Source organism: Geotrypetes seraphini, chromosome 5 (genome assembly GCF_902459505.1).
Source record: "Geotrypetes seraphini chromosome 5, aGeoSer1.1, whole genome shotgun sequence".
In the NCBI taxonomy this organism is placed as follows: Eukaryota; Metazoa; Chordata; class Amphibia; order Gymnophiona; family Dermophiidae; genus Geotrypetes; species Geotrypetes seraphini.
Window position 1 is genome coordinate 102,777,744 of NC_047088.1, and position 25,646 is coordinate 102,803,389.

Genomic DNA, 25,646 nt, shown 5'->3' on the forward strand with positions numbered 1-25,646 from the left:
TCACGGCGCCGCACCGCACAAATTTTCGAGAGCGCATGCGCGCTCTAGCGTTTTATTATTATTGATAAAAAGAAACAATATTCTGTACAATTGTCATTTTATAAATACAAATAATACAGAGCAAGGATAAACAAAACCCCTGTCTCCCCTCCCCTTCACATATATCCCCTCTACTATCAAGAAAACTGAATAAGCCAAATTATTACAGAATGCTACACAGAAATATCATGCTAACAGAATACCGCAGTCACACATAGCAGGAATAGGGTTAGGGGAGTGCAACTAGGGCAACTGCCCCCCCTGGTCAGAGAGAGCCCTAAGCCACTGCCTGGACTTTGCAATCCCCAGTTATGTCTAACACCAGTTCTAGCAGGATATATATTTCAAATCTGATATATTCTAATCACAAAATAGAAATAAAATTATTTGTTTCTACCTTTTGTAATGTAATGTAATGTAATTTATTTCTTATATACCGCTAAACTCCGTTAGGATTCTAAGCGGTTTACAGAAAAATAGACAATAGGGTGCATTAAAATTATAAGTAAAATAGGTACTTAGACATTCCCTTACTGTCCCGAAGGCTCACAATCTAACTAAAGTACCTGGAAAAATGACAATTAGTAGCGTAATGACGAAATAAAATAGAGAATAGATGAGAAAAATAAGAAAATAAACATTCTAATAAGATTACAATGATCTAAAGGACTTTGAAAGGTTGAAAAAAGAGGGGAGATAAGAATAGATGCAGAGGGAGAACCGTTGAAGCAATAGAATTCTGGAGAAATTTAAATGAAATTTGAATGATAAAATAAAACAAAATAAGTGGTAAAACAATAAGTGAGATTAAAAAATATATCATAAACTAAAAAGAATTGAAAATAAAATCAAAACAGTCAAAACTGAAGTCCAGCTTGAACGGGCCCCCGAGCCAACCGTTGGTCCGATGGCCGGACTGCAGCCCTCCTCCGTCGGCTCTCCCCTGCTGGAATGGGGGAGGAGCGAAGAAAGTGTCGGGTACCCCGCTGGAACGGGCCCCCAAGCCGACCGTTGGTCCAATGGCCGGACTGCAGCCCTCCTCCGTTGGCTCTCCCCTGCTGGCATGGGGGAGGAGCGAAGACAGTGTCGGGTGCCCCGCTGGAATGGGCCCCCGAGCTGACCGTTGGTCCGATGGCCGGACTGCAGCCCTCCTCCGTCGGCTCTCCCCTGCTGGAATGGGGGAGGAGCGAAGACAGTGTCGGGTGCCCCGCTGGAACGGGCCCCCAAGCCGACCGTTGGTCCGATGGCCGGACTGCAGCCCTCCTCCGTTGGCTCTCCCCAGCTGGCATGGGGGAGGAGCGAAGACAGTGTCGGGTGCCCCGCTGGAACGGGCCCCCCAAGCCGACCGTTGGTCCGATGGCCGGACTGCAGCCCTCCTCCGTCGGCTCTCCCCTGCTGGAATGGGGGAGGAGCGAAGACAGTGTCGGGTGCCCCGCTGGAACGGGCCCCCGAGCCAACCGTTGGACCAATGGCCGGACTGCAGCCCTCCTCCGTCGGCTCTCCCCTGCTGGAATGGGGGAGGAGCGAAGACAATGTCGGGTGCCCCGCTGGAACGGGCCCCCGAGCCGACCGTTGGTCCGATGGCAAGACTGCAGCCCTCCTCCGTCGGCTCTCCCCTGCTGGAATGGGGGAAGAGCGAAGACAGTGTCGGGTGCCCCGCTGGAACGGGCCCCCGAGCCGACCGTTGGTCCGATGGCCGGACTGCAGCCCTCCTCCGTCGGCTCTCCCCTGCTGGAATGGTGTTAGATGATGTTACAGGGTTTGGTTTTGGTCTTTTACTTTTCCCATCTGTAGCAAATACAGTATCCAATGTAAGTTTTTTCTTGAAGCCATCTGAAATCACTTTAGTTAAACTGAAGGGATTAAATAGTTATAAAATCTTTAGTGAGAATGTCCAGGGAGAGGAGCTCTGCACTCAAACTGCCATCCTCCTCGCCTCCAAGTTCCGGAAGTTTTGTTGTCTCTGGTTTTTGTTTTCATCTTCTTTTCACTCTCTTCCTTCCAGCATCTGCCCTCTCTGTCTCTTCAATCCAGCATCTGCCCCTTCCATCTACTGTCTGACCTCTCCCTTTCCATATGGTATTTGTCTTCTTTCTGTGCCCCTCTCCCCTTTCCATCCAGCCTATGCCCCTTTCTCCTTTTTACATGATTCATTCCAGCTTCACTGCTCTCTTCATTTTTATCTCTCCTACACCAGATCTAGCATCTTTGTCCCTCTCAATTTCTCTGCTGACCCCCCTTCCCATCTCATTCCTGTCTCTCCCCTTCCCCTCCTCTAATCTCCCTGCCAGCTGTTTCCTTCCTATTTTCTTCTCCTTTCCCTCCTCCCCCTGTCCAACAGTAACTCTCTTCCCTTCCCTTTCCCTCCTCCCCTCCCAGCAGCATCTCTCCTTCTCCCTCCCTTCAGGTCCAGTAGCAGCTGTCCCTTTTTTCCCCTTGCCCAGCAGCTTCCCAGACTCCTTTCCCTCCTCCCCTCCCAGCAGCATCTCTCCTTATCCCTCTCCAGGTCCAGTAGCAGCTGTCTCTTCTTTTTTTTTTTTTTTTACCATACCCAGCAGCTTTCCAACCTCTAACAGTGGCTTTCTCCCCTCCCAGCAACTCTCCTTACTTGCCAGCGCAGCGATTCAGGAAAGCAGCATCGGGTCCTTTCTTGGGTCGCACCGCCTCTGAAGAAAGCAGAAGTTGCATCATCAGAGGCGTCCGCGACTCAGCAAAAGCCCCAAGGCTACCTTCGTGAATTGCTGCGCTGATAAGTAAGGAGAGCAACTGGGAGGGGAGAAAGCACACTGTCTGAGGCTCCCCATTATCTCTCCGGCCCTGCGCAGACTACAGCTCGTCGATCTTGCCAGTCCTGTGCGGACCGGCAGGAAATTGGAGATGTTGATCTCGCCGGTCTTATGTGGACCGGCAGGAATTTTCTGCAGACCGGCACCGGTCCGCAGACCAGCACCGGTCTGTGGACCGGCGGTTGAAGAACTGTGCTCTAATGTACCGGGGACAATAGGGGATTAAGTGACTTGCCCAGGATCACAAGGAGCAGCATAGGATTTGAACCTGCAACCTCAGGGTGCTGAGGCTGTAGCTCTAACCACTGTGCCACATACACTATGCAAAGCATCTTGTGAAGAACTTGCTTTCTTTTAATAAATGCATTCCTTCTCAACATTTAATGGAATTTCAACATATCTTTCGCACTCTTACCCTAGCCAGAAAGTATCTATGCACTATTCTGCCCACAATGACTTCAAGGATGTGTCTGCTCATGTTCCAATAAGTCCGTCGATTCAACAGTTTTTTTGACGGCCCCCACTTCCAGTACAAGGTTCTAACTTTGGATTGTCATCAGCACCTTGTGTTTTCACTGGTGACAGCTCACTTCACACAACTCAACAGTGACTAGCTCATAATGGCTCCATCCCCACAGGCGGTGTCATTCTCTCAATTCGTCTTATGCAGATCCTTAGGTCTTTTCATAACTTCTACAAATTAATACTTTAGCCACCATACTCTGGAGTACATAGTGTACCTATATGCTACCTTAAGAATAACATACCTTCCATTTCTATGTCATCTGCACAGTTTGTCTTTGATAAAGAACTTACTTTCCAGGCACTCTATCCCAGCATGGAACCAGTATCTGCATCCATTATCTGCCATGCTCCATATAACTCAAGCTACATGTCACACACTGCAGTGGTGGCTCCAACCACACATTCTTCATGCGCTCAAAATGCAGATCACATTTTCTTCAGATAAATGACTAAAAAGATGGGGTTCACATATTCCTCAGCTCAGTGCTCAGGACTCATGTCTTACAAAGAGAGTACTTGTCGCATCAACTTGTTGCAGCTGTGAGCAATTTATTTTGCTCTTTGCACATTTGCTCCTCAACTAGCAAGCAAAGTAATGCACACTCAGCTGTACAATCAGGTCACCATGTTTTCTTTGCACAAACATTCGTATACAGACTCACTTCTCCTTCTCCAAGAGGTGCTTCACAATTGATACTTTGCATTGTCTTACAACTTTCACCTACATGTCAAATGACTACCAATTTACTGGCAGACATATCATGCCTTATGAATGGGTCTTTCATCCTGAAGTCTTCTCTCTCTCTCTCTCTCTCATCACACACACTTTTGGTGTTCCAATACTAGATTTATTTGCATCTCCAATCAACATAACATGCAACCAATTCTGTTCAAAAATTCCTTCCACTCACAATCTGGCGAGAGAGGCCTTCAAGCTTATCCTTCACTATCTCTAATCTCAGAACTTCTACAAAGATATGTATTGACCACTCGCAAGTGATTCTACTTGCTCCTCATATACCTTCCACTTTGTTCAGACCTTAACCTTCGTGATGATGCTTCACCCCAACCTCACAACTTGGAGGTTGAGCAGTAGCCATTTGCCTTTCACAACTTGGAGGATGAACAGTGTCCATTTGCCTCTTATTCCAGCACTGATAGCCAGCTGGTCATAAAGTATATGCATTCAAACGGCAACGTTTTGCATGCTGGTGAATCGATACTTCATATAATCCTTTTTCTGGCTTAGTTTCAGATTTACTGCAATATCTTCTTCACCATTCTAATTTAGCCCTCAGCGTTTCCTTGGTGAGGGCCCACCTCAGTGCAATTGCAGCTCTCCATGAGCCCATGTCTTATCATCAGCTATCACCAGGATCCTTTGATATCTGGATTTCTTACATGTCTTCTTTAAACTGCTTCCTGTAACACTGTTTTGAGACACTTTAGCAAGTCCTTCTTTTGTCAAGGTTGAGAACTCAGAATTGTAATTTCTCACCTGCAAAACTGTTTTATTACGATCACTTTGGCTTACACAATTAGTGAGCTACATTACTAGTACATTACTAGCGCTAGTACATTACTACCCTCCTCTGATCTCACCCAGGGAAGTGCTCTTGCGGACACATCCTAAATACTTTCCTATGGTTTAATTGTCTTTCATATCAATCAGTCAATTGTTCTACCTACTTACTATAACACAACAGCTCGGATTTTCTCCACTCCTCACACCTTAGCTTGTGAAAGAGCCTTCAGGGCATATCTCCTCAAATACGCCTTCTCGGATGTCTCGGCTGTTCTTTTCCTTTATTTCAACGATTTTGGATTGCCAATTAACCAAAACGGACAAACACTGGTTGTGTTGCTTATTCTTATTTTTGCTTTGTTTCACATTAACCAACCAATCGTGTTACCAGCATACTTTGGCACCACCAACAATTCATCTTCAACCTTACCACATTCATTGCCTGTGGAAAAGTTCTACAGACCTTCATACATAGGACATCTGCAAATAAACTGTTCCTATCTTACAATCAAGCTTCAGTTGGTCCAGTTAAAAAAAACAGACTACATTAGCTATATGCAACACAATCTTCACTTACAACTCCAAGAATAACAGCTCACAGACTAAGAGCAAAAGCAGTTTTGCTTGCTTATTTATTTATATATATATATATATATATATATATATATATATATATATATATATTTATATTTAAATAAGATATCTTTAGTAGATATCTGTAGAGCAGCAACATGGAGTACATTATTACATTGATCAATCTTTTAATATGTATTGCTTGCTAGTTGTTTCAATAAAACAGACATCTAATTATTTGCCAGGAGGATCCCCAGTGAGGTAAAGTAAGCAGCCTTGATTTCAGACAGTTGTTTCAATAAAAGAGATTAATTATAATTGCTATTTGTTTCAATGAAAGAGGCTTCTACTTAAAATTCAGCTTGCCTCCTTCTCCATATTACCTGGTTATTAATGTAACCCTCAGCTTGGGAATCTCCACATGTTTGGCTGTTGCTATCCTGCTTATCCATGAAGAAAGCTGATGTTGCACACCTGTAACAGATGTTCTCCGTTGACAGCAGGATACAACAGCCACACAATCCCACCCTTCCCTTGCTAAATTAAGGCTTTGGTAATTTAACTGAAGGGATTCTCTGGTTATAATGTATACATGAGGGAGGGACACAAGTGCGCATGCTTAGAAACCTTTTAAGGTCAATTTGAGTTCTTTGGCAAGGGCAGATTCGGCACCGTCAGCTGTGACACCACCCACATGTGTGGCTGTTGTATCCTGCTGTCCATGGAGAATACCTGTTACAGGTGTGCAGCATCAGCTAACTGCATAGGAACGAGGTTTGCAGGAATCCCGCAGGGATAGAAGTAATTCCTGTAGAGTTCCCGTGGAAATTTACGAGTCAGTGACCACCTACCAACACAGAGTCCTCCAAGACCAAGTACACTTTCCTCCTCCCTTCAATAATTAAATGCAATCTCATTTATTTCTCCGCGTGTTGATACAACAAAACTCATACTGATGGGTGCACTGGCCACCAGTGCTAGACGTCTTGTCGTTGGCACGCATGTGTGAGCGAGGACTCATAAGACTTGATGCAAAGTGCTATTTTTTATTTTTTTTTACTTTATTTAAGACAACTTGAAACAGGGTACAAATAACAACATCCAGGGTAAATACAAAACCACCAATACAGAAATAAAGAACTGAACACCCATGCAAACAGAGGCAGTACGAGGCAGAAGTACCTGCTGCAAGTTATACAAGTTTTCACATGTGCCCCCTCATCCTCATTCCTCCCAACCAACCCCCATCCCCCTCCTCCCCCCAAGGAGCTGTGGAGTGGACAGTATACAGAGTCCGGTCATCCATATCTGTAGAATGGCTTTTTTAGCGACACTCAGCATCGTGGTATCCCTGCTGTTCCAATTCAGAAGTAAAACCTAACAAATGTATCCGATAAGACCATTCACAGGTAGTTCCCATTACGGTTCCCAGAGCCTGAAATACCCCATTCCAGAAAGTCGACAAGGTAGGACATTCCAAAAAATGATGTAGGAGGGTTCCCCTACCAGTCTTACATTTAACACAACTGTCATCATCCCATAGACCCATCTGCTTATCCCGGCATCTGCTAATATAAGCATTATGGAGGATTTTATATTGAAACTCCTGAAGACCCGCATTAGGCCCCAGGGAAGCCGCCAAGGTAAAGCCAAGGGCAAAATCGCGCTCAGAAACCTCACCCAAGACAGTCCCCCAGAAGGTTGCCAACTCAGAGAAAGATGGAGCAAGGTGCCTCTCGACCCACAGCATACCACACCGCTAACCTGTTGTGAGAAGTTGGAGTACCCATCAAAATCTGGTCTAGCTCTAGAAAATTAGGGCAAGTACCAGATCCCCGGCTTAAAGAGAGGATATAGTGTCTGGCCTGCAGGAAGGCAAAAGAATGAGTAGGAGGCAGAGGCCAAGTCTGCCAGCATGAAGAAAAAGAAGAGTACCGCTTCCCGCTTAGGTCAGCTGACTGATAAACCTGCACCCAATTCGGTTCCTAAGCTCAAACGGAGAACCCGAGAGGCCAGCCGGAAAAGCCAGATTGCCCACAATTCCGCAAATGGGGATGGTCCTCCCGCCCATCCTATAGAGGTCCGCCCCAATTCCTCACCCTCTGCAATGCACGGAGCATAGTCATAAGTTGGATCCGGCAGTCACATACGTGCAGGGCGGTAAACACCAAATGCGGGTAAGCCTCCAAATGCCACATATGAGAGGGAGCAAATTTATAATACCCTGAAGCCAGTGCAGCAAAGCTGCCACATTGTATAGATGCAAATCCGGTAAACACACACACCCCCTCCCCTGGGCCTATCCTGAGTCAATTTATGATAACCAATGCACACCCGACGATCCCGCCAGAGAAATGAGATGATACCTCGGTACACTTCAATGTCTCTATGCCACACCCAAAGGGGCAGCATCTGTAAGGGGTATAGTACCTTAGGCAATAAGCCCATCTTGATTAAGGCGACTTGTCCCAAAAAAGAGACCGGCAGCTCTCTCCACCGCTGACATAACGTCTTGATATGAGCCAATTTGTCAAGGATGTTCTTACGGTAGGGTCTTTGTGCAGATGAACACCTAGGTATTTAAGAGAACCCAGAGACCATTTAAACAGACAGGAAGGCAGGAGTCCCCCCCCCCACCCCCCGACAAGAATCAGAAACAAGCATGGCCTCCAATTTGGCAAAGTTAATTCTCAAACTCAAAAGGGATCCAAATTCCTGGATCAGAGAGACAAGAATAGGAACAACACGGACTGCAGAATCAAGAAAGATTATCATATCATCTGCAGAGATTGATTTTATATGTTTGACTGCCCATCCTTATCCCCTGCAGGCCCTCACACTGGCGGATCTTACAGGCCAAGGGTTCCAGGGCTCGCACGAATAACATAGGAGAGAGTGGACACCCCTGCCTAGTATCCCGGTACAAGGAGAAGGATGAGATAAGGTCTCCTTTAATCAAAATTTGTACCATCAGGATCCGGTACAGAGAGCAAACACCAGCTAAGAATGTGCCCATGACCTGCAGTAGGAGCCAGCAGGTGATCCCACAGTATCTTATCAAATGCTTTCTCAGCATCTAAGCTTGTAATGATGGCATCTCCCAGAACCTCCCCCTCGTCTGCAGCACCCAAAGTACGTTTGTAGAGACAAAGCATCAGGGGGCAAACCCAGTTTGATAGGATGAATCAGGGAAGGGAGAACATCCCCCAGTCGAATGGCGAGTATACTAGCAAAAAGTTTGATATCCAGATTTAACAGGGAGATGGGACGATAGGACCCCACCAGCTCATGATCGTGATCAGGCTTAGGGAGAACCACTATCGTGGCATGAATTAAGCGACCCATGTCCATAGCTGGAGTTCACAAAGCCTCACACAAATCACGAAACGGACCAATCATGTGGATCCCCAGAATCTTATAGAATTCTGGGCCCAGTCCGTCCAGACTAGGTGCCTTTGTGAGTTTAAGTCTCTTCAGCGCTCTTTGTATCTCCAGACCCTGTACTGGTCTGTTCAGCACCTCCATCTGCGCAGAGGTCAGCGAAGAGAGCGATATTCTGAAAAAAACTGGCTCCACGCTTCCACATTGCAACTTCCTGCATCATATAAAGATTGGTAGAACTCCAGAAAGAGTGCCTGGATGGCCGACGAGCCCGTCAAGGGCGTGCCCGAAGGGGATTTCAGCTGTAAAATAAATTGCTTGGAAGATTTAGGTTTAATAAGGTGCTCGAGAAGTTTGCCTGCTTGATTACCCCATCTGTATCCTCTTCCCCCTAAAAAGAGCCAACCTCATCAGTGATGTTGCAATGGCTTGATTGCCCTGTTCTGCCCTCTAACTCAGCCAGCAGATTAACCCCCTTCCCCTTAACTTAAACCACGTAAACCTTCCCACTCCCCCTCCCCCCATCATCACCTTCAGCTCATCCCAGCCTGACATACACTACCCAACAGTCAAACCCCCCCACACACTAACAGCCAAAACATTGAAACCACCCCCATTTGACACACTCATACCCCCGTCACCCCCAACCACCTCAATACAGTCTCATCAACAAGAACAGTAATAAACCCCACAATAATAAATAAAAGAGAAGAATATAAGAATTGCTGCTGCTGGGACCATCGTGCCATCTGATCAAAGACCAGCACCCTAACTGAGACCAGCCCTACCTGGTCTGTAGTTTCCCGGGTCTCCCCTCGAACCTTTTTTGAAGATCGGCGTAACATTCGCCACCTTCCAGTCCTCCGGAATCTTTCCCGATTTGATCGACAGAAGGGTGGGACCATTGGATGACCAAGGAATAAAGGGAGCATTAAAGGAGGACAAAGCAATCGCCGATAGACTGAACACATTTTTTTCGTCTATATTTACCAAAGAGAATATATGCAGCATACTGGAACTCAGGCTATATGCTGGAAGCGATAATGGGAAACTGACAGGGTTAATGGTCAGTCGAGAAGAGGTATGCAGTCAGATTGATAGGCTTAAGAGCAATAAATCCCCGGGACCGGATGGTATCCATCCGAGTTCAGCTATAGTCCCTTTCAGTTCCTTGATGACCCTCGGATGGATACCATCCGGTCCCGGGGATTTATTGCTCTTAAGCCTATCAATCTGACTGCATACCTCTTTTCGACTGACCATTAACCCTGTCAGTTTCCCATTATCGCTTCCAGCATATAGCCTGAGTTCCAGTATGCTGCGTATATTCTCTTTGGTAAATACAGACGAAAAAAATGTGTTCAGTCTATCGGCGATTGCTTTGTCCTCCTTTAATGCTCCCTTTATTCCTTGGTCATCCAATGGTCCCACCCTTCCTTCGCAGGTCATTTCCCTTTAATATATCGAAAGAACGGCTTAAAGTTTTTCGCCTCCTTGGCTATTTTTTCCTCGTAGCCCCTCTTACCGCCTTATGGCGCCTGCGTTGATGTTTGTGCTTATTCCAGTTTTCATCAGTTTTTGACCTTTTCCATTCCTTAAACAAAGTTTTTTTTGTCTCTGATCGCTTCCTTTACCTCTACAATGAGCCATGCCAGTTCTTTGTTCTTTTTCTTCTTTGATCCCTTGTTGACACGCGGTATATATAGATTTTGCGCCTCGGTTTTACATTGTTCATCCTCTTCATAATCTTCTTCCCCACCATGCGTCTCATCCCTTCGTAATTCCCTTTTCGGAAGTTCAGTGCCGTGGCCGTGGTGCTGGACCGATGTTTCGCCCCTGCGTCCAGGTCGAAGCGGATCATATTGTGATCGCTGTTTCCCAGCGTCCCTTCTACTTCTACACCTTGTGCCAGCCCTCGCAGTCCATTTAGAATTAAGTCAAGAATTGAGTTTCCTCTTGTATTTTCCTTGACAAGTTGTTCCAGGAAGCAATCGCCTACAGCATCCAAGAACTTGGTCTCTCTAGCACAGCTGGAGGTGCCTAGATTCCAGTCTATCCCCAGATAGTTGAAGTCGCCCATGATAACTGCGTTGCCTCCCTTGCAGTTGCGTTTAATCTCATCCGTCACTTCTCCATCAATTTCCTCGGACTGCCCTGGGGGTCGATAGTAAATGCCAATCCTTATTTCCAGTCCATTTATTCCTGGAATTTGACCCATAGAGACTCTAACTTATCTGTCTGTTGTGGCATGTTCTCTCCAGTAGATTCAATTCTCTCTTTGACGTATATGGCAATGCCTCCTCCTTTTTGAGTCACTCTGTCTCTGCGGTATAGTTTGTATCCCTTTAGCACTGTGTCCCAGACATTTTCCTCAGTCCACCATGTTTCCATGATGGCGATGATGTCCTTTTGTGCCACAGCTTCTAATTCACCCATCTTATTTCTAAGGCTCCTTGCGTTCGTGTACATACTCAGACTGGAAGAGTGTCACCAATGGGATGCCGCAGGGCTCGGTGCTTGGACCCGTGCTCTTCAACATCTTTATAAACGATCTGGACATTGGTATGACGAGTGAGGTGATTAAATTTGCGGACGATACAAAGTTATTCAGAGTAGTGAAGACACAGTGGGATTGTGTAGATCTGCAACGTGACATAATCAAGCTTGAGAAATGGGCATCGACATGGCAAATGAGGTTCAGCATGGATAAGTGTAAAGTGATGCATGTCGGGAACAAAAACCTCATACACGAATACAGGATGTCCGTGGCGGTACTTGGAGAGACCTCCCATCAACAAGTCAATGAAGCCATCTGCACAATGCGCGGCGGTGGTAAAAAGGGCAAACAGAATACTAGGAATGATTAAGAAGGGTATCACGAACAGATCGGAGAGGGTCATCATGCCACTGTACCGGGCCATGGTGCGATCTCACCTGGAATACTGTGTACAGCACTGGTCGCCGCACATGAAGAAGGACAAGATACTACTCGAAAGGGTCCAGAGAAGAGCGACTAAAATGGTTAAGGGGCTGGAGGAGTTGCCATACAGGAGAGATTGGAAAAACTGGGCCTCTTCTCCCTTGAAAAGAGGAGATTGAGAGGGGACTTGATCGAAACATTCAAAATACTGAAGGGAATAGACTTAGTAGAGAAATACAGACTGTTCATCCTCTCCAAGGTAGGGAGAACAAGAGGACACGCTCTAAAGTTGAAAGGGGATAGATTCCGTACAAACGTAAGGAAATTCTTCTTCACCCAGAGAGTGGTGGAAAGCTGGAACACTCTTCCGGAGTCTGTTAAAGGGGAAAATACCCTCCAGGGTTTCAAGACAAAGTTGGACAAGTTCCTGCTAAACTGGAACGTATGCAGGTGAGGCTGGACTCATTTAGAGCACTGGTCTTTGACCTGAGGGCCACCGCGTGAGCGGACTGCTGGGCAGGATGGACCACTGGTCTGACCCAGCAGCGGCATTTCTTATGTTCTTATGAGTTTGCAGCCTGTTCCCTTGATACATGTCCTTCCCTCTTGTGTCCCTATCGGTCTGTTTTGCCTGCGATCCGGTGAGTCTTCCCCTCTATCTTCCTGTACGGTATCATCCGGGTATACTGGTTCCTGAACCATTGATTCTCTCTCTCGGACGACTGTTGGCTTTCCCCTTTTTCCTAGTTTAAAAGCTTTTCAACTTCTCTCTTGATGTTGCTTGCAAGTAGCCTCGTTCCATCTCTGCTGAGGTGGAGTCCATCCTTCCTGAATAGCTTGCTCTTCCCCCAGAACATCATCCAGTTGCACAGAAAGTGGAATCCTTCCTCACACCAGCGCTGCATCCACGCGCTGACTGCTTGCAGCTCCATCTGTCTTTTCTCGTCTGACCTGGGTACCGGCAGGATCTCTGAGAATGCTATCCTCTGCGTTCTGGACTTCAGCTTCCTTCCTAGCATCTGGAATTGGTCCTTCAGTACTTCTCTGCTGTAGTTTCTGTTACCCACGTTGTTCGACCCCACATGGATCACTACCGCCGTATCTTCTTCCTCCACACTGCTGATGATCCTGCTAATGCGGCTCACTATGTGTTCTACCTTGGCTCCCAATAGGCAGGTCACCAGCCGATCCAGTCTTCCTCTGGCTATGTGGCTGTCAACTTGTCTGATGATGGAGTCCCCCACGACAATTGCTGTCCTCTCCATCTTCTCTTGATTCTCCAGCTGCAGGTCCGTGTCCTTGGTGTATGTCCATCTCTCCAGCCGTAGGTCCATGTCCTTCATTTCCATCCATTTCCTCTCATCCTAGCATTTGTCTTCTTGTGGGTTCCCTCCACTGTTTCCAGATCATGCTGCTGTGTCACCCATTTTCTCCTGGTGACTGTCTGTCTGGTGGTCCACATTCTCTGTAGGTGTATCCCAGCAGTTCTACTGTTGCTGGTGTTTTTTCCACGGCCTCCCTGTATGCCTCTTCTATGAAGTTCTCCAGCTCCCGGATTTCTTCCTCGATGGTGTCCTCTGTCTTGATGTTCTTTGCATCTCTGTCTTCCTCTTCCACTGCTCAAAGTGCCTCCAGTTCCAGTATTCTGCCCTCCAGGAGTCGGACTAGCTTCTTCTGGCTCTCCAATTCTCCGCATCGAGCGCATACATAAGACCGCCTCCCAGAGGGGAGGTAGTCATACATATGGCAGACGGCTCAGACAACAAGCACAATATGGGCTCCTTGATGTCCAGGAGACACCATTCACTCCACAGTGAGAGAGAAGCTCACATAAACAAGACTCCCCGTCCGCATCAGGTGTACAAGCCCGCTGTCGCAGGCCACTGGGGCTAGGCCAGACGCACCAAGTAGGGGATCTTCCCCCCAAAAAACCAAAAAAACTCTAGGTGTGGAAAATTGTCCAGGCTCAGCCAGCGCGAAGAGAACATAGTCACAGGCGTAGGATAAACCAAATGGAACGCTGCAGCCGTACACCCCCCAAGGAAGGGAGTCCAATATTAACAGGCTGTCTCCCTCAAAAAAACAGTATAGTGTTTCAGAAAGGCCTGGCGAGATACACAATAACAGAGCAACTAAAACCAAGGTCTCCTGGTATGAAACAGTTCAAAAGGCAGGTGTAGACGCAGCACCCTACTCCGCTGCTCAGATGTTCAGCAGGCCCCTCTGCTTCACTGATTCTGCGGGAGGCTCTCCAGGAACCAGTGTACCTCAGGCTTGGTCACCGTAATGGTTCGATTGTTGTGCATGATACGCACCTTGGCAGGATATTGGAAAGCAAATTTTATTCCCTTAGAAAAAAGCTAGGAGCACCACGGAGTCATGATCCACCCATTGGGAAAAGTCCTGAAATAATAGGATGCAGGCTCGAGAATGCTCCAAGGAGCGGGTCTTTTTAAATAAATCCAAAAGTTTCGCTTTAACAGCATAGTTGTGAAAACGAGCCAGGACCGCTCTCTGCTTGGCTTTATCTTCCCGCTCCCGGTGCGCCCCTACTTGATGGATGCATTCCATGACCACTGGTCCTGCGCTCACCAGAAGTTCCAGAGCCTGCGGCAGCCAAGTCTCAGCTATTTGAAGCAGGGCATCATCCGCTACGCTCTCCAGCAGACCAACGATTCTGATGTTCTTCTGGCGGCTCTGATTTTCGTGGTCCTCTACCCAGTCCATCAGGGTTTTGACCTGCTCCTCCACCGCCCGGAGCCGCCCATCCAACACTACATCACGATCTTCCTGCACGGATACTCTCTCTTCTAGGTGCTGTAGTTGAACTGCTTGCCCGCCAATGCAGTTTTTACCTCTTCTATGGAGGTAAAAAGTTTGGCTAATTTGTCGCTGAGGAGCTGCGACATTGTCCGCATGGAAACTTGCAGGATGTCCTCGGAAGAGGCCGCGGGGGGGTTCCTCAGTCTGAGTGGTCACCATCTTTGCACAAGATGCGGCTGTTTCTTCTTTGCAAAGCCTCAGGGTTTTAATCGGCATACCAAGGAAACCAGACCGCCAGCGCTGCTGAAAATCACCAGGAAGGTGCATAACCAGTGGAAGAACACTATCAGCCCTTTAAGAAAAGGAGATAAGGGGTTTAACCATAAGAAATGTTGAGGTGATCGGGCAGATAAGACGGAGCTGAGTGACTACCACCACCCCCACCCCCCACCCCAGTGCTATTTAAATGTGATTTCTCCCACCAAAGCCGTAAATTTTAAATGCACCATGAGTTATTTTATTCGAATTTGGTTTTGTTTTTTTTTAGTTCACAGTTCTACACAATAATTTTATGTATAAACGTATGCATAGACTTGGAAGCATAGTTAAGAGCAGACTGGGGGCCAGCATAGGTTATATAGGAAGAAGGTAAAACCAGGATTTCCAGGATCCTCATTGAATAGTACTGAGATCCTGGAATAGGTACTGAGAAAATTTCTGTGGATTAATAAGCAACCTCGAATCACTCTTCACTAGCTAAAATTACCAAAGGATAAGAGGAGTAAATTTTCCATGATTTTATAACTACCATATCGCTTTTCTTAAGACCGAAGGCTCATTTTGGATATTGACTGATACCTTGTTTCCCCGAAAATAAGCCCTAGTCTCGGGATTCGCCGGCAACTCTTCAACCTGCCCCCCATCCCCTGCGCAGCCAAATCCCTGCTGACCGCGAGTGAGCCCTACTTTCAACCGAAGCAGCGTCGGGCCAGCAGCACTCTAAATAGGCTGCTTGGCCTTGTCCATCGGGGATTTCACTCTGCCGCATTACTGAAAACATCATGATTAGCACACCCCAAAAGGATTAGGAGCCCTTTTACTAAAGCCTAGAATGTGCTAATGAACATTAGCATGTGCTAAATACCACATGGTCCATAGGTATAAAATAGGATGCCCAGTATTTAGTACATGCTAATCTTTAGTAAAAGATTAATTAATTATTAGGATTTATTTACCGCCTTTTTGAAGAATTCACTCAAGGTCGTGTACAGCAAGAATAAGTCAAACATAAGCAATAGACAGCAGTAAAAATATTCAAATTACAATCAAAATATGTATGGCATAGTATGCTAAGTTTGACTATGCTATGTTTACACATCAAGGACTAAATTCTATATAGGGCACTGGAAGAATTGGCGTAGAATAAAAACACTTAGGGCCAGATTCTACAAATGGTGCTGATATCGGTTGCCACCTAAAAGACGGTTGCTGATTGCATATTAGTCATGCATTAGCACCATTGTAGAATCGCAGCTACCTCAAACATAGACGCCGGAAATGTAGGTCAGGGTTTTTTGAGGCCTACATTTCCGGCGCCTATGTTTGACATGAATCACATTTATGGTGGTACCTAAGGTTGTTTCCGGCATCAGCCACACCTACTTTGGCTTTAGGTGTCCATAGGTACTGCCATAAACAATCTAGGCATCTGGTTTGTAAGTGCTTCTAGGTGCCTACATTTTTTTGTTTTAAATAATTTTGAGGAGGCTTTTAAATGGCTTTGCTGCTTAAGTTAGGTGCCAGAATCTGGACCCCTAGATTTGCCCGCCCAGTTCCACCCAGCCTAGCCCCATTACACCCCAGCCCCAGCCCCACCCCCAATCCCACCCCAGCCCCACCCCTGCTGCCTGCCCTCAGGCAGGAAGGCATCTGTGCATGCACAGATGCAATGCAATGATGTCATGCGCAAGCGCATGCACAAATGCCCTCCTGCTCAATGTGATTTCGAGGAAGTTTTCAAAACCCGGACAAAGTGTAATCCAGACATCTGGTAACCCTAAATATGGGCTTTAGTGCTATTCTATAAACCTTAGCTGTAGTTTATAGACTATGCATGGTTGCTGGCCCTGAAACTAAAATTTAGGTGCAACCATTTACCCCAACTAAAACCTGGTATATATGCCTGCACTTAATTCTGCGCAGATCAGGCATATTATATAACACTTTGCATAATTTTTAGGAACATCTACGATCCATCCATGCCCTTTCCATTGCCATGTCCCATTTTGAGATCTGCATGTAGAATACTTCATTGTGCACGTAATTTCTAATTTGTGGATAATTGCTTGTTAGTGGCATCTGGCTTATTAAACAATTAAGCTGCGCATGCAATTTGGTTGCATTGCCAAATTTGTGCACACAACTTTAATTGCTATATATAGAATCCAGGAATAACTGCAATTTATTTATTTTTTTTCTCAGAGGAAATGGCACCTAGTACATTGTAACAAACCCAGAGGCTTTGTTCTAGTAGGGATTGAGAAACACAGGCAGACCCATTCATCTCTGACAAATGGAAAATTTCAGACTGTAGTTTTCTATTTCCATGTAGTTCTCTAATTATAGATTAGGGATTTATTTAATTCTCTTGATCCTCTGAACCTGGAAGAACCAGCTGAACCGGTCATAGGAATTAAAGAAATCACAACAGTTTTTGTGATCTCAGACTATGCCCTACTGGTCATTCATTGCATTGCAAACCCAGCAATAACCACCAAAGGTCAGCACAGGCTGGGTATGACAGCTGAATGATAAGCGTGCAAATAAAATATCAGCTATGTGCTGGAGATGAGTTTATGGAAGTACTTTGACCTATAAAACATTACCCCATAAAGTGAAGAATAGGTAAGAACCCTTTTATTTAATTAAAAAAAAAAAAATGGTAGCACATCAGTGTGCATCATTAAATTGTGGTTCATTATACGAGGGTTTAAACTCGTTTTTCTTTCTTGTTCTTTTCAACCCAGCAGCTTTGATATAAGTAATGCCCCCGCACCCTTTTTTGAATCTTTATAAGAAACGTGAAACTTTGGACACAACTCCTTTCTTTAAATGTGATTTTACTACTTGCATGGTCAACAAGTTCGCTCACATTATTACCCTTAGCTAATTCTTAAAAGTATCACTTTTAATGAATTTGTAAAGAAACCTATTTTCTTTAGGACTAATATGATCTCTATAACTCTACAATGTAGTACAAGTTACAACCGATCTTAAGCGCCAACTAAATTCAACCCAAACATTCCTCCTTGGACGTAGTGAAGACGTTTGATCAGTGCTGGGGTTGCTCAAGCACTTTTTTTGTCTTTTTACATATTCTAGGAATCTAGGACGTTTGCAGTTTTGTGATTACTCATCCTACGAACGACTACCATTTCCAGAAGCCTCATATCCAGACTTCCCCCTAAAGTCACCAATAGGAATCCTGCGTAAGATTTATTGGCAGAAATCTACCCAATCCGCAGTGGCCTAGTGTTACCTACCACGTCAGCTTGTTTCAGAAGTGATTGAGTTTGCGATGTTTAGCGGCGTAGCTCCTTTGCCAAAAGATGAAGGTGCCAGGTTGGGAGAGGAAACTGAGGCTCTTTATCTGCACAGTAGGTATTGTGCTTTCCGTTTATGCCTACCACGTGGAGACATCTAAGGAGAGTGATGCTAACTACAAGGCTTTGTGCGATATCAGCTCCTCCATTAGCTGCTCCAAAGTCTTCACCTCCAGGTGAGAAGGGGAAGGGGCAGCAAAAGGTAATACTGTATACTGATTGGGAGGGGAGGGGAGGGGAGGGGGGGGGGCAGCGGCAAAAGGTAAAACATGGATTTTCGGGATCCTCTGGATTACCCCGGATCCTCAATAAATTTTAAAAATTGACTGTTTTCTGACTCTGTTATAAACGTGTGGACTATGGACATTTTTTTTTCCATTCTGTCAGGTGCGCATGAGTCTCCTGCAATGCTAGTCCCGTTAAAAGCCTTCTCCTCTTGCTGTGAGTCCCTCTATAAGAGGGGTGCCCACACTTTTTGGGCTTGCGAGCTACTTTTAAAATGACCAAGTCAAAATGATCTACCAACAATAAAATTTTAAAAAAAACACAAAGCATACTGTACGCAGAGAAAATGTTAATTATCATTTATATTCTGGGTTTTTTTCAAAGAGGTCAAGGCAGATGACTCTATGCACTGTCACCTCAGTAACAACCATACAAAAATAGACAAATATACCCCCCTCCCTTTTTACTAAACCGCAATAGCAGTTTTTAACACAGGGAGCTGCGCTGAATGCCTCGCGCTACTCTCCACGCTCATAGGCTACCTGTGCTAAAAACCGCTATTGCAGTTTAGTAAAAGGGGGCCTTAGTGCAAAATATAGACAGCAGATAAAAATTCTCAAAACGGACAGATTTTGATCACTAAATTGAAAATAAAATAATTTTTCCTACCTTTGTTGTCTGGTGATTTCATGAGTCTCTGGTTGCACTTTCTTCTTCTGACTGTGCTTCCAATATTTCTTCCCTTCTTTCAGCCTCCTATATGCTTCCTCTCCTCCAGACCTCATTCTCTCCCCCAACTTTTTCTTCCTCTCTCCCTGCCCTTTCTCCCTGCCTCCCTTTCTTTTTTTCTCTCTTCATGCCCCCTTTCTTTCCGTTTCCCTTCTTTCCTTCTATCTCCCTGCCTGCCCCCTATTCTTTCTCCTTGCCCTCCCCCAAGCCACTGCCACCGCCATCGGGGTACAGGCCCCCAAGTCACCGCCGCCCAAAGCTCTCCTTGCAGAAGTGTCGGGCCGACTAGCATTCCTCTCCCCAACGTCAATTCTACCATCGGAGAGGAAGTTCAGGGCCAGCCAGGCAGCGATTGGCATGCCTAGAACTTCCTCTCCGACGGCAGAATTGATGTCGGGAAGAAGAAGGCTGATCGGCCCAGTAGATTGTGAAGGCAACATGAGTCTATCATGGAGACCGCAGCAGAGGACACAGCTCCGAAGCTATTTGCAGACATCGCTAACGCTGCGATCTTCTGTGCAGGCTACTCTTCAAAGGTAAACGGGTGCGGGGAAGCCAGACGCCGGGGGGGGGGGGGGTAACCGGATGCCGGGGGGGAACTGGACAGCAGCACTTCGCGACTGACCCTCCCCCCTCGCTGTCTAAAGCAGGTGTGGCAGCGGCCGGCCAACAAGAGCAGCGCAGACGCTCCTGCTTTAGGGGGTGATGGGGAGGGTCAGCCAAATTGGGAAGCCGATTTTTTTGTTATTTTAAATCGATTCGAATCGTGAATCGGGCAGCACTACTCCAGACCATCACTAGTTCCCCCATGTTTTTGGCCATATATGTCCTTCCCCCTTCATTCCCCATCTGACACGTCTTTGAAACCCATCCCCCATTCTATTTTTTAAAAAAACAACAGTCTTGGGGGCTTCCTGGCCTGGCATGTCCTCCCCCTTCACCTCTGTTTGCATTTTTGTTACAGGGGAATGCTGGCTGCAGCAACGACTGTGAAATGCAGCCCGCAGCCTTCCTCACCACTTTCCTTGTGCCGCAGTCTGTCCAGGCTGAAAAAGGAAGTCATGTCATTGGGGCGGAAAACAGCACAAGGAACGCGGGGAGGGAGGCCACAGGCTGCGTTTCAGAGGCACTGCTGCAGCCGGCATTCTCCTGTAATAAAAATGTCAGCAGTGTTGAAGGCAACTCAGGACCGGCATGCTTAGCTGCCCTGTTCACACACCCCTCCTAACGCCAGCCCTGCAGCTCCGGACTTCCCCAGCGCCTCGTTGATTTTCTGCGCTGCCATGGCCAGCTACCGATGATGTCAACTCCTGCACTGGTACCACCAGTTCTGCAGCTCCACCACCAACCAGCGCCTCACACTTCCGCTTCGTAATATCACGCAGGGTCGCTATTATTTTAAAGGCAGCTGTGATGCAGCATCCACCAGATGAGACTTCTCACTGCAGTTATTTCAGCCAAAGGAGGTAACAATAGCTATTAGGGTGTAGGGTGACCTAATTTATTCCTCAGTTAGAATACACATTTTTGTGGATATCTTTTTTTTTCATGAGTAAATCAAGGAAAATTTTTGTTGTTTACCTGAAATTAAATCACTTTCTTTTCCAGAGATAAATAAAAAAAAGATTTGACATTTTTCCCCACAGGTGCTTGCCTGAAATGCACATACTCTTAAGGCAGAGGTGGGCAACTCCGATCCTCAAGGGCCAGAATCCAGTCGGTTTTTCAGGATTTCCCCAATGAATATGCATGAAATCTATTTGCATGCACTGTTTTCAATGCATATTCATTGGGGAAATCCTAAAAACCCGACTGGATTCCGGCCCTCGAGGACCATAATTGCCCACCCCTTCCCTAGGGGCATCTTTGTCCCATATGTTTTGGGACGGCCCTGGTTAGATTGTTCTGGTCTTCTGTTTTATCACAAGTGGGCGCTTGTGGCAGACCTGATGGCACTGCAACTGCTATAGTTTGTTTTGTCTTTTTTGATTTGTAACATCCTATACCTAGGGGATTAAAGGATTCCTTAGACAGGCCATGGCTGTCTAGCCTTAAAGTTATTCTTTTCAATTGGATTGGATCTTCGGGCCGTACTTATTTCCATTGGCATTCTAGAATGTTGTATTTATTGATGATGGAGAGTATGGGTGTGTCCGACTGGGACTCCTGACGGGGATGAGTGTTGCTTACTATTTGGCAGCTCTTTCTTAATACTTTGATCCCTTCAACATGTGGTCAAATCTTAGCTGGTTGACCTTGAGCGGCAATTCTGCTCTCCTCACATTCCCATGATCCTGGAGGGTGGGGGTTGGGGGTTCTGCAGGGGGGGAGGGGGGAGGGTTTGTTTTGGCTAGCATTGTAAGCAATAATATCATGTATGCTGTTTTTGTACATATAGTTCCACTATTGTTGCGTTGGTGTATCCATTATTTCCAAAATTTGAATAAAATGGGGAAAAAAAAATAAAGCTTATAGTTTGTGTCTAAAAGGGAAATAGGGTGGTAAGATCCACATTGTTCTGGTTCCTTTTCTGGTTTAGGCAATAATGTGACACCTGCCAAGCGTCAAGTATAAAGTAACTAGTCCCTCACCTAAAAGCTATTGAACAGTTCCGTGAGAGGTTTCACCAAGAGACTCCTAAAGCATATATAGAATTCAGCCATGTAGCCATCAAGACCTGAGCCTTTCCTGAGGAGAGACTTTTAATGGCCCACAATGTTTCAGTTTCCTCTATTGGTTTAGAAAGTCCCAATGCTTCCTCTTCCGTGAGACAGGGTAAGGTCACCGAGTCCAGGTAAGCTGTTACCTCCGCCTCAGAAGGCTCCATCTGTGGAGTATAGAGCTACTTAAAGTATTGAGTAAGAACTGCACCAATGCACCCTGATTGTGTATGACAAATCCCACCTCTGTTTCAGCTTATGGGTTAAAAGTCGCCCTTTCTATTTCCCGGTTCAAAGAATCTCTGATGCACCATCTGCAGACTTCAAGTTCCAGCTCCTGCAACTCCCCTCATACCTGCTTCAATTGGTGAAGAATCTTATTCCCCCATATCCTGTTTTATGTCTGCGTTCTAGATATATTAACTATTGGCGAAGGGTGTCTTGTTTCTTTGGCGTTCCCTTCTCCAAAAGGCCACAAGGGAAATAATCCTCCCCCTCATTACTACTTTCAACCCTTCCCAGAAAGTACTACCGTGTTTCCCCGAAAATAAGACAGGGTCTTATATGGATTTGTGCCCCAAAAAATGCACTAGGGCTTATTTTTGGGGAATATCTTATTTTCGGGGAAACACGGTATCTAACCTTGACATTTGCCATGTTATACCTATCGCTACCATCCTTTTGTGCACCTGAACACCACCAACCCTCCCACCGTGTTATACCTATCCCTCCATCCCATCCTTTTTGTGCACCAGAATACCACCGACATCATCAGTGACACGGCAAAGGGAAGGCTCCGGCGGGGAAGGCCGCAAAGCAGCCTGTTCAGAGCGCTGCCACCAGTTTTGAGGTTTCGGAGGTTTGTAAGGCAATCTGTGGTGTTCTGGTGGACAAAGGGATGGGAGGGAGGGATCTTAACTAGGGCTTATTTTTGGGGTAGGGCTTATATTAGGACTTAACCCGAAATTCATGCTAGGGCTTATTTTCAGGGTAGGTCTTATTTTGGGGGAAACAGAGTAGGTGAGACATCAGTGGTGGAATTGAGCTGGATATAGCCTTTCAAATTAGCTTCCAGCTGCTGCACATTTCTGGGATCTAAGAGAATACTGTCATTCAGTCTCCAAAATCTCTGACCTTGAGGCTTCTGCCTAGTATCGAGGTCCAACCATACAGGAGAGTGATCCGACCAACTTCAGGACTTTCTTAAGAGATCAGATTCTACAGGTGACCCTTGAGGGGTGGAGTGCTGGCCTAGTACCTATCTCTCAGTCAATCTTGTTCTGAGAGGAAGATTGCAGAGGATCTGCATTAAAGATAGTTTTCTCAGCTACCTGTGAACTGCCTATATAATTTGCATAAATTTGCTTGAGATGAGAGCTTTTTTGGATTGGTTTAGAACCTTTTTGAGACTTGGGGAGTAGTAAGCGGGAGAAAGGCTTAGAAAAGCAGGAAAGGAGGAGGTGCCAACGGAGCTGAGTTAATCAAGCTTGGGCAGGCAAGCAGGAAAGGAGAAGCAGAAGGATAGAAAAGCGCAGGAGAGAACAGGAGAGGAGAAGAAGAGGCAGGAGAGAGCAAGGGGCATTGGCAAGAGGTAGCTCCACCCACCCACCCCCGACATCATCCACTGGAACTCCTCCTTAAAAGGGGAGGTGCCAATTGAGCTGAGTTAATCAGGCTTGGGCAGGCAAGCAGGAAAGGAGAAACAGAAGGAGAGAAAAGCGCAGGAGAGGGGAAGAAGAGGCAGGAGAGAGCAAGGGGCATCAGCGAGAGGTAGCTCCGCCCACCCCGACATCATCCACCAGAGCTCCTCCTTAAAAGGGGAAGGGCCAACGGAGCTGAGTTAATCAGGCTTGGGTAGGAAAGGAGAAGTAGAAGAAGCACAGGAGAGGAGAAGAAGAGGCAGGAGAGAGCAAGGGGCATCGGCGAGAGGTAGCTCTGCCCACCCACCCGCGATGTCATCCACTGGAGCTCCTCCTTAAAAGGGGAGGGGCCAACGGCTCTCAACCATTTGGCACGCGTCAAAGTTGAGCGTTAAAGGCGCTTGCCTTAGCAAAAGCGCCTTTGCGAAGGGACGAATCACTGCAAAGAAGAGCAGAGGACAACCACAACAGACACAGAGGACAACCACAGCAGATACAGAGGACATACAAGTAAGCAAGGGTAGCAAGTTTAAAATCAGGAGAGGGACCCCACAGTAACACCAAGGACGCTACATAAGGAAACAGATAGAAGCCACTTCAGACAGCAGACTGGCGAGAGGACAGCAATGGAAGCAGCAGACAGAAGCAGGATGTTGAGCTACCCTGTTTTCTTCACCGTTTACCATATGTATGACTACCTCCCCTCTGGGAGGCGGTCTTATCTATGCACTCGGTGCGAGGAACTGGAGGGCCTGAAGAAACAAGTCAGACTCCTGCAAGGCAGAATACTGGAACTAGAAGCACTTCGAGCAGTGGAGGAGGAAGACAGAGAGGCAGAAAACTTCAAGGCGGAGGAAACCATTGTGGAAGAAGTCCGGGAGTTAGAGAAGTTTATCGAGGAGGCATACAGGGAGGCCTTGGAGAATCACCAGCAACAGTGGAACTGCCAAGATACACCTACAGTGAGTAAGGACCACCTGGAGGACAACCACAATGAAGAAATGGGAGACACAGCAGCAAGACCTGGAAGCAGCAGAGGGAACTCACAGGAAGACAAGTCCAGTGCAAGCCAACGCCAGGATGAGGGAAGATGGAAGTTCGCAGAGGTCACGGACCTGCGGCTGGAAAGACAAGAGAAGATAGAGAGGACAGCAATCATCATAGGGGACTCCATTATCAGACAAGTCAACAGCCACATAGCAGGAGGAAGATAGGATCGGCTGGTGACCTGCCTACCCGGAGCCAATATAGAAAATAAAGTGAGCCTCAGCAACAGGATCATCGACAGCGTGGAAGAGGAAGATACGGCGGTGGTGATCCACATGGGGACAAACAACGTGAGTAACAGGAACTACAGCAGTGAAGGGCTGAAGAACCAGTTCTGGATGCTATGAGGGAAACTGAAGACCAGAATGCTGAGGGTAGCATTCACAGAGATCCTGCCGGTACCCAGGACCGACAAGAAGAGGCAGATGGAGCTGCAAGCAGTCAACGCATGGATGAGGCGCTGGTGTGAGGAAGAAGGATTTCACTTCATGCGCAGCTGGACGACGTTCTGGGGGAAGAGCAAGCTATACAGGAAGGATGGATTCCACCTCAGCGGAGATGGAACAAGACTAGTTGTAAGCAACATCTAGAGAGAAATTGAGAAGTTTTTAAACTAGGAAGACGGGGAAAGCCAACAGTCGATCAAGAGTCGATGGTTCGGGAAACGGTATACCCAGAGGATACCGTGCAGGAAGATAGCGGGGAAGACTCACCGGATCATAGGCAAGACAGAAATCCTGACAGATCAAAAGGGACATAAGAGGGAAGGAAATGCAAGAAAGTAACAGGCTGCAAACTCAAGTGTATGTATACAAACGCAATGAGCCTAAGGATAAGATGGGGGAATTGGAAGCTATGGCACATCATCGGCATCACGGAAACATGGTGGAATGAGGAAAACGATTGGGACATGTGCTACAGGGATACAAGCTATACTGCAGAGTCAGAGTAGGTCAAAAAGGTGAGGGTATTGCCCTATACATCAAAGATGGAATTGAGTCTACCGGAGAGAACACGCCGGAAATGAAAAATAAGGTAGAGTCTGTATGGGCCAAAATTCCAGGAATAAATGGAATGGAAATGAAGATTGGCATTTACCACCGATTCCCAGGGCAGTCCGATGGAGAAATGACAGACAAGATTAAACGCAACTGCAAGGGAGGCAACGCAGTTATCTTGGGCGACTTCAATTATCTGGGGATAGACTGGAAGCTAGGCACCTCTGGCTGCA

General features: G+C 46.5%; 2 protein-coding genes across 3 annotated transcripts in view; one reads left to right on the forward strand and one right to left on the reverse strand.

The window, feature by feature from the left end:
* The window catches only part of BCKDK (branched chain keto acid dehydrogenase kinase), a 122,145-nt gene extending 103,960 nt beyond the window's left edge, over positions 1 to 18,185 (reverse strand). For both annotated transcript variants that reach the window (XM_033945050.1, XM_033945053.1), the window contains exon 1: positions 18,055 to 18,185. The gene's annotated coding sequence lies outside the window, so the exon portion shown is untranslated. The remainder of the gene's footprint in view (positions 1 to 18,054) is intronic.
* Positions 17,257 to 25,646, forward strand: part of VKORC1 (vitamin K epoxide reductase complex subunit 1) — a 28,299-nt gene continuing 19,909 nt past the window's right edge. The window contains exons 1-2 of the mRNA XM_033945054.1: positions 17,257 to 17,416; positions 17,894 to 18,290. Coding sequence (XP_033800945.1) covers positions 18,121 to 18,290 — 170 coding nt within the window. The 5' untranslated portion in view covers positions 17,257 to 17,416; positions 17,894 to 18,120. The remainder of the gene's footprint in view (positions 17,417 to 17,893; positions 18,291 to 25,646) is intronic.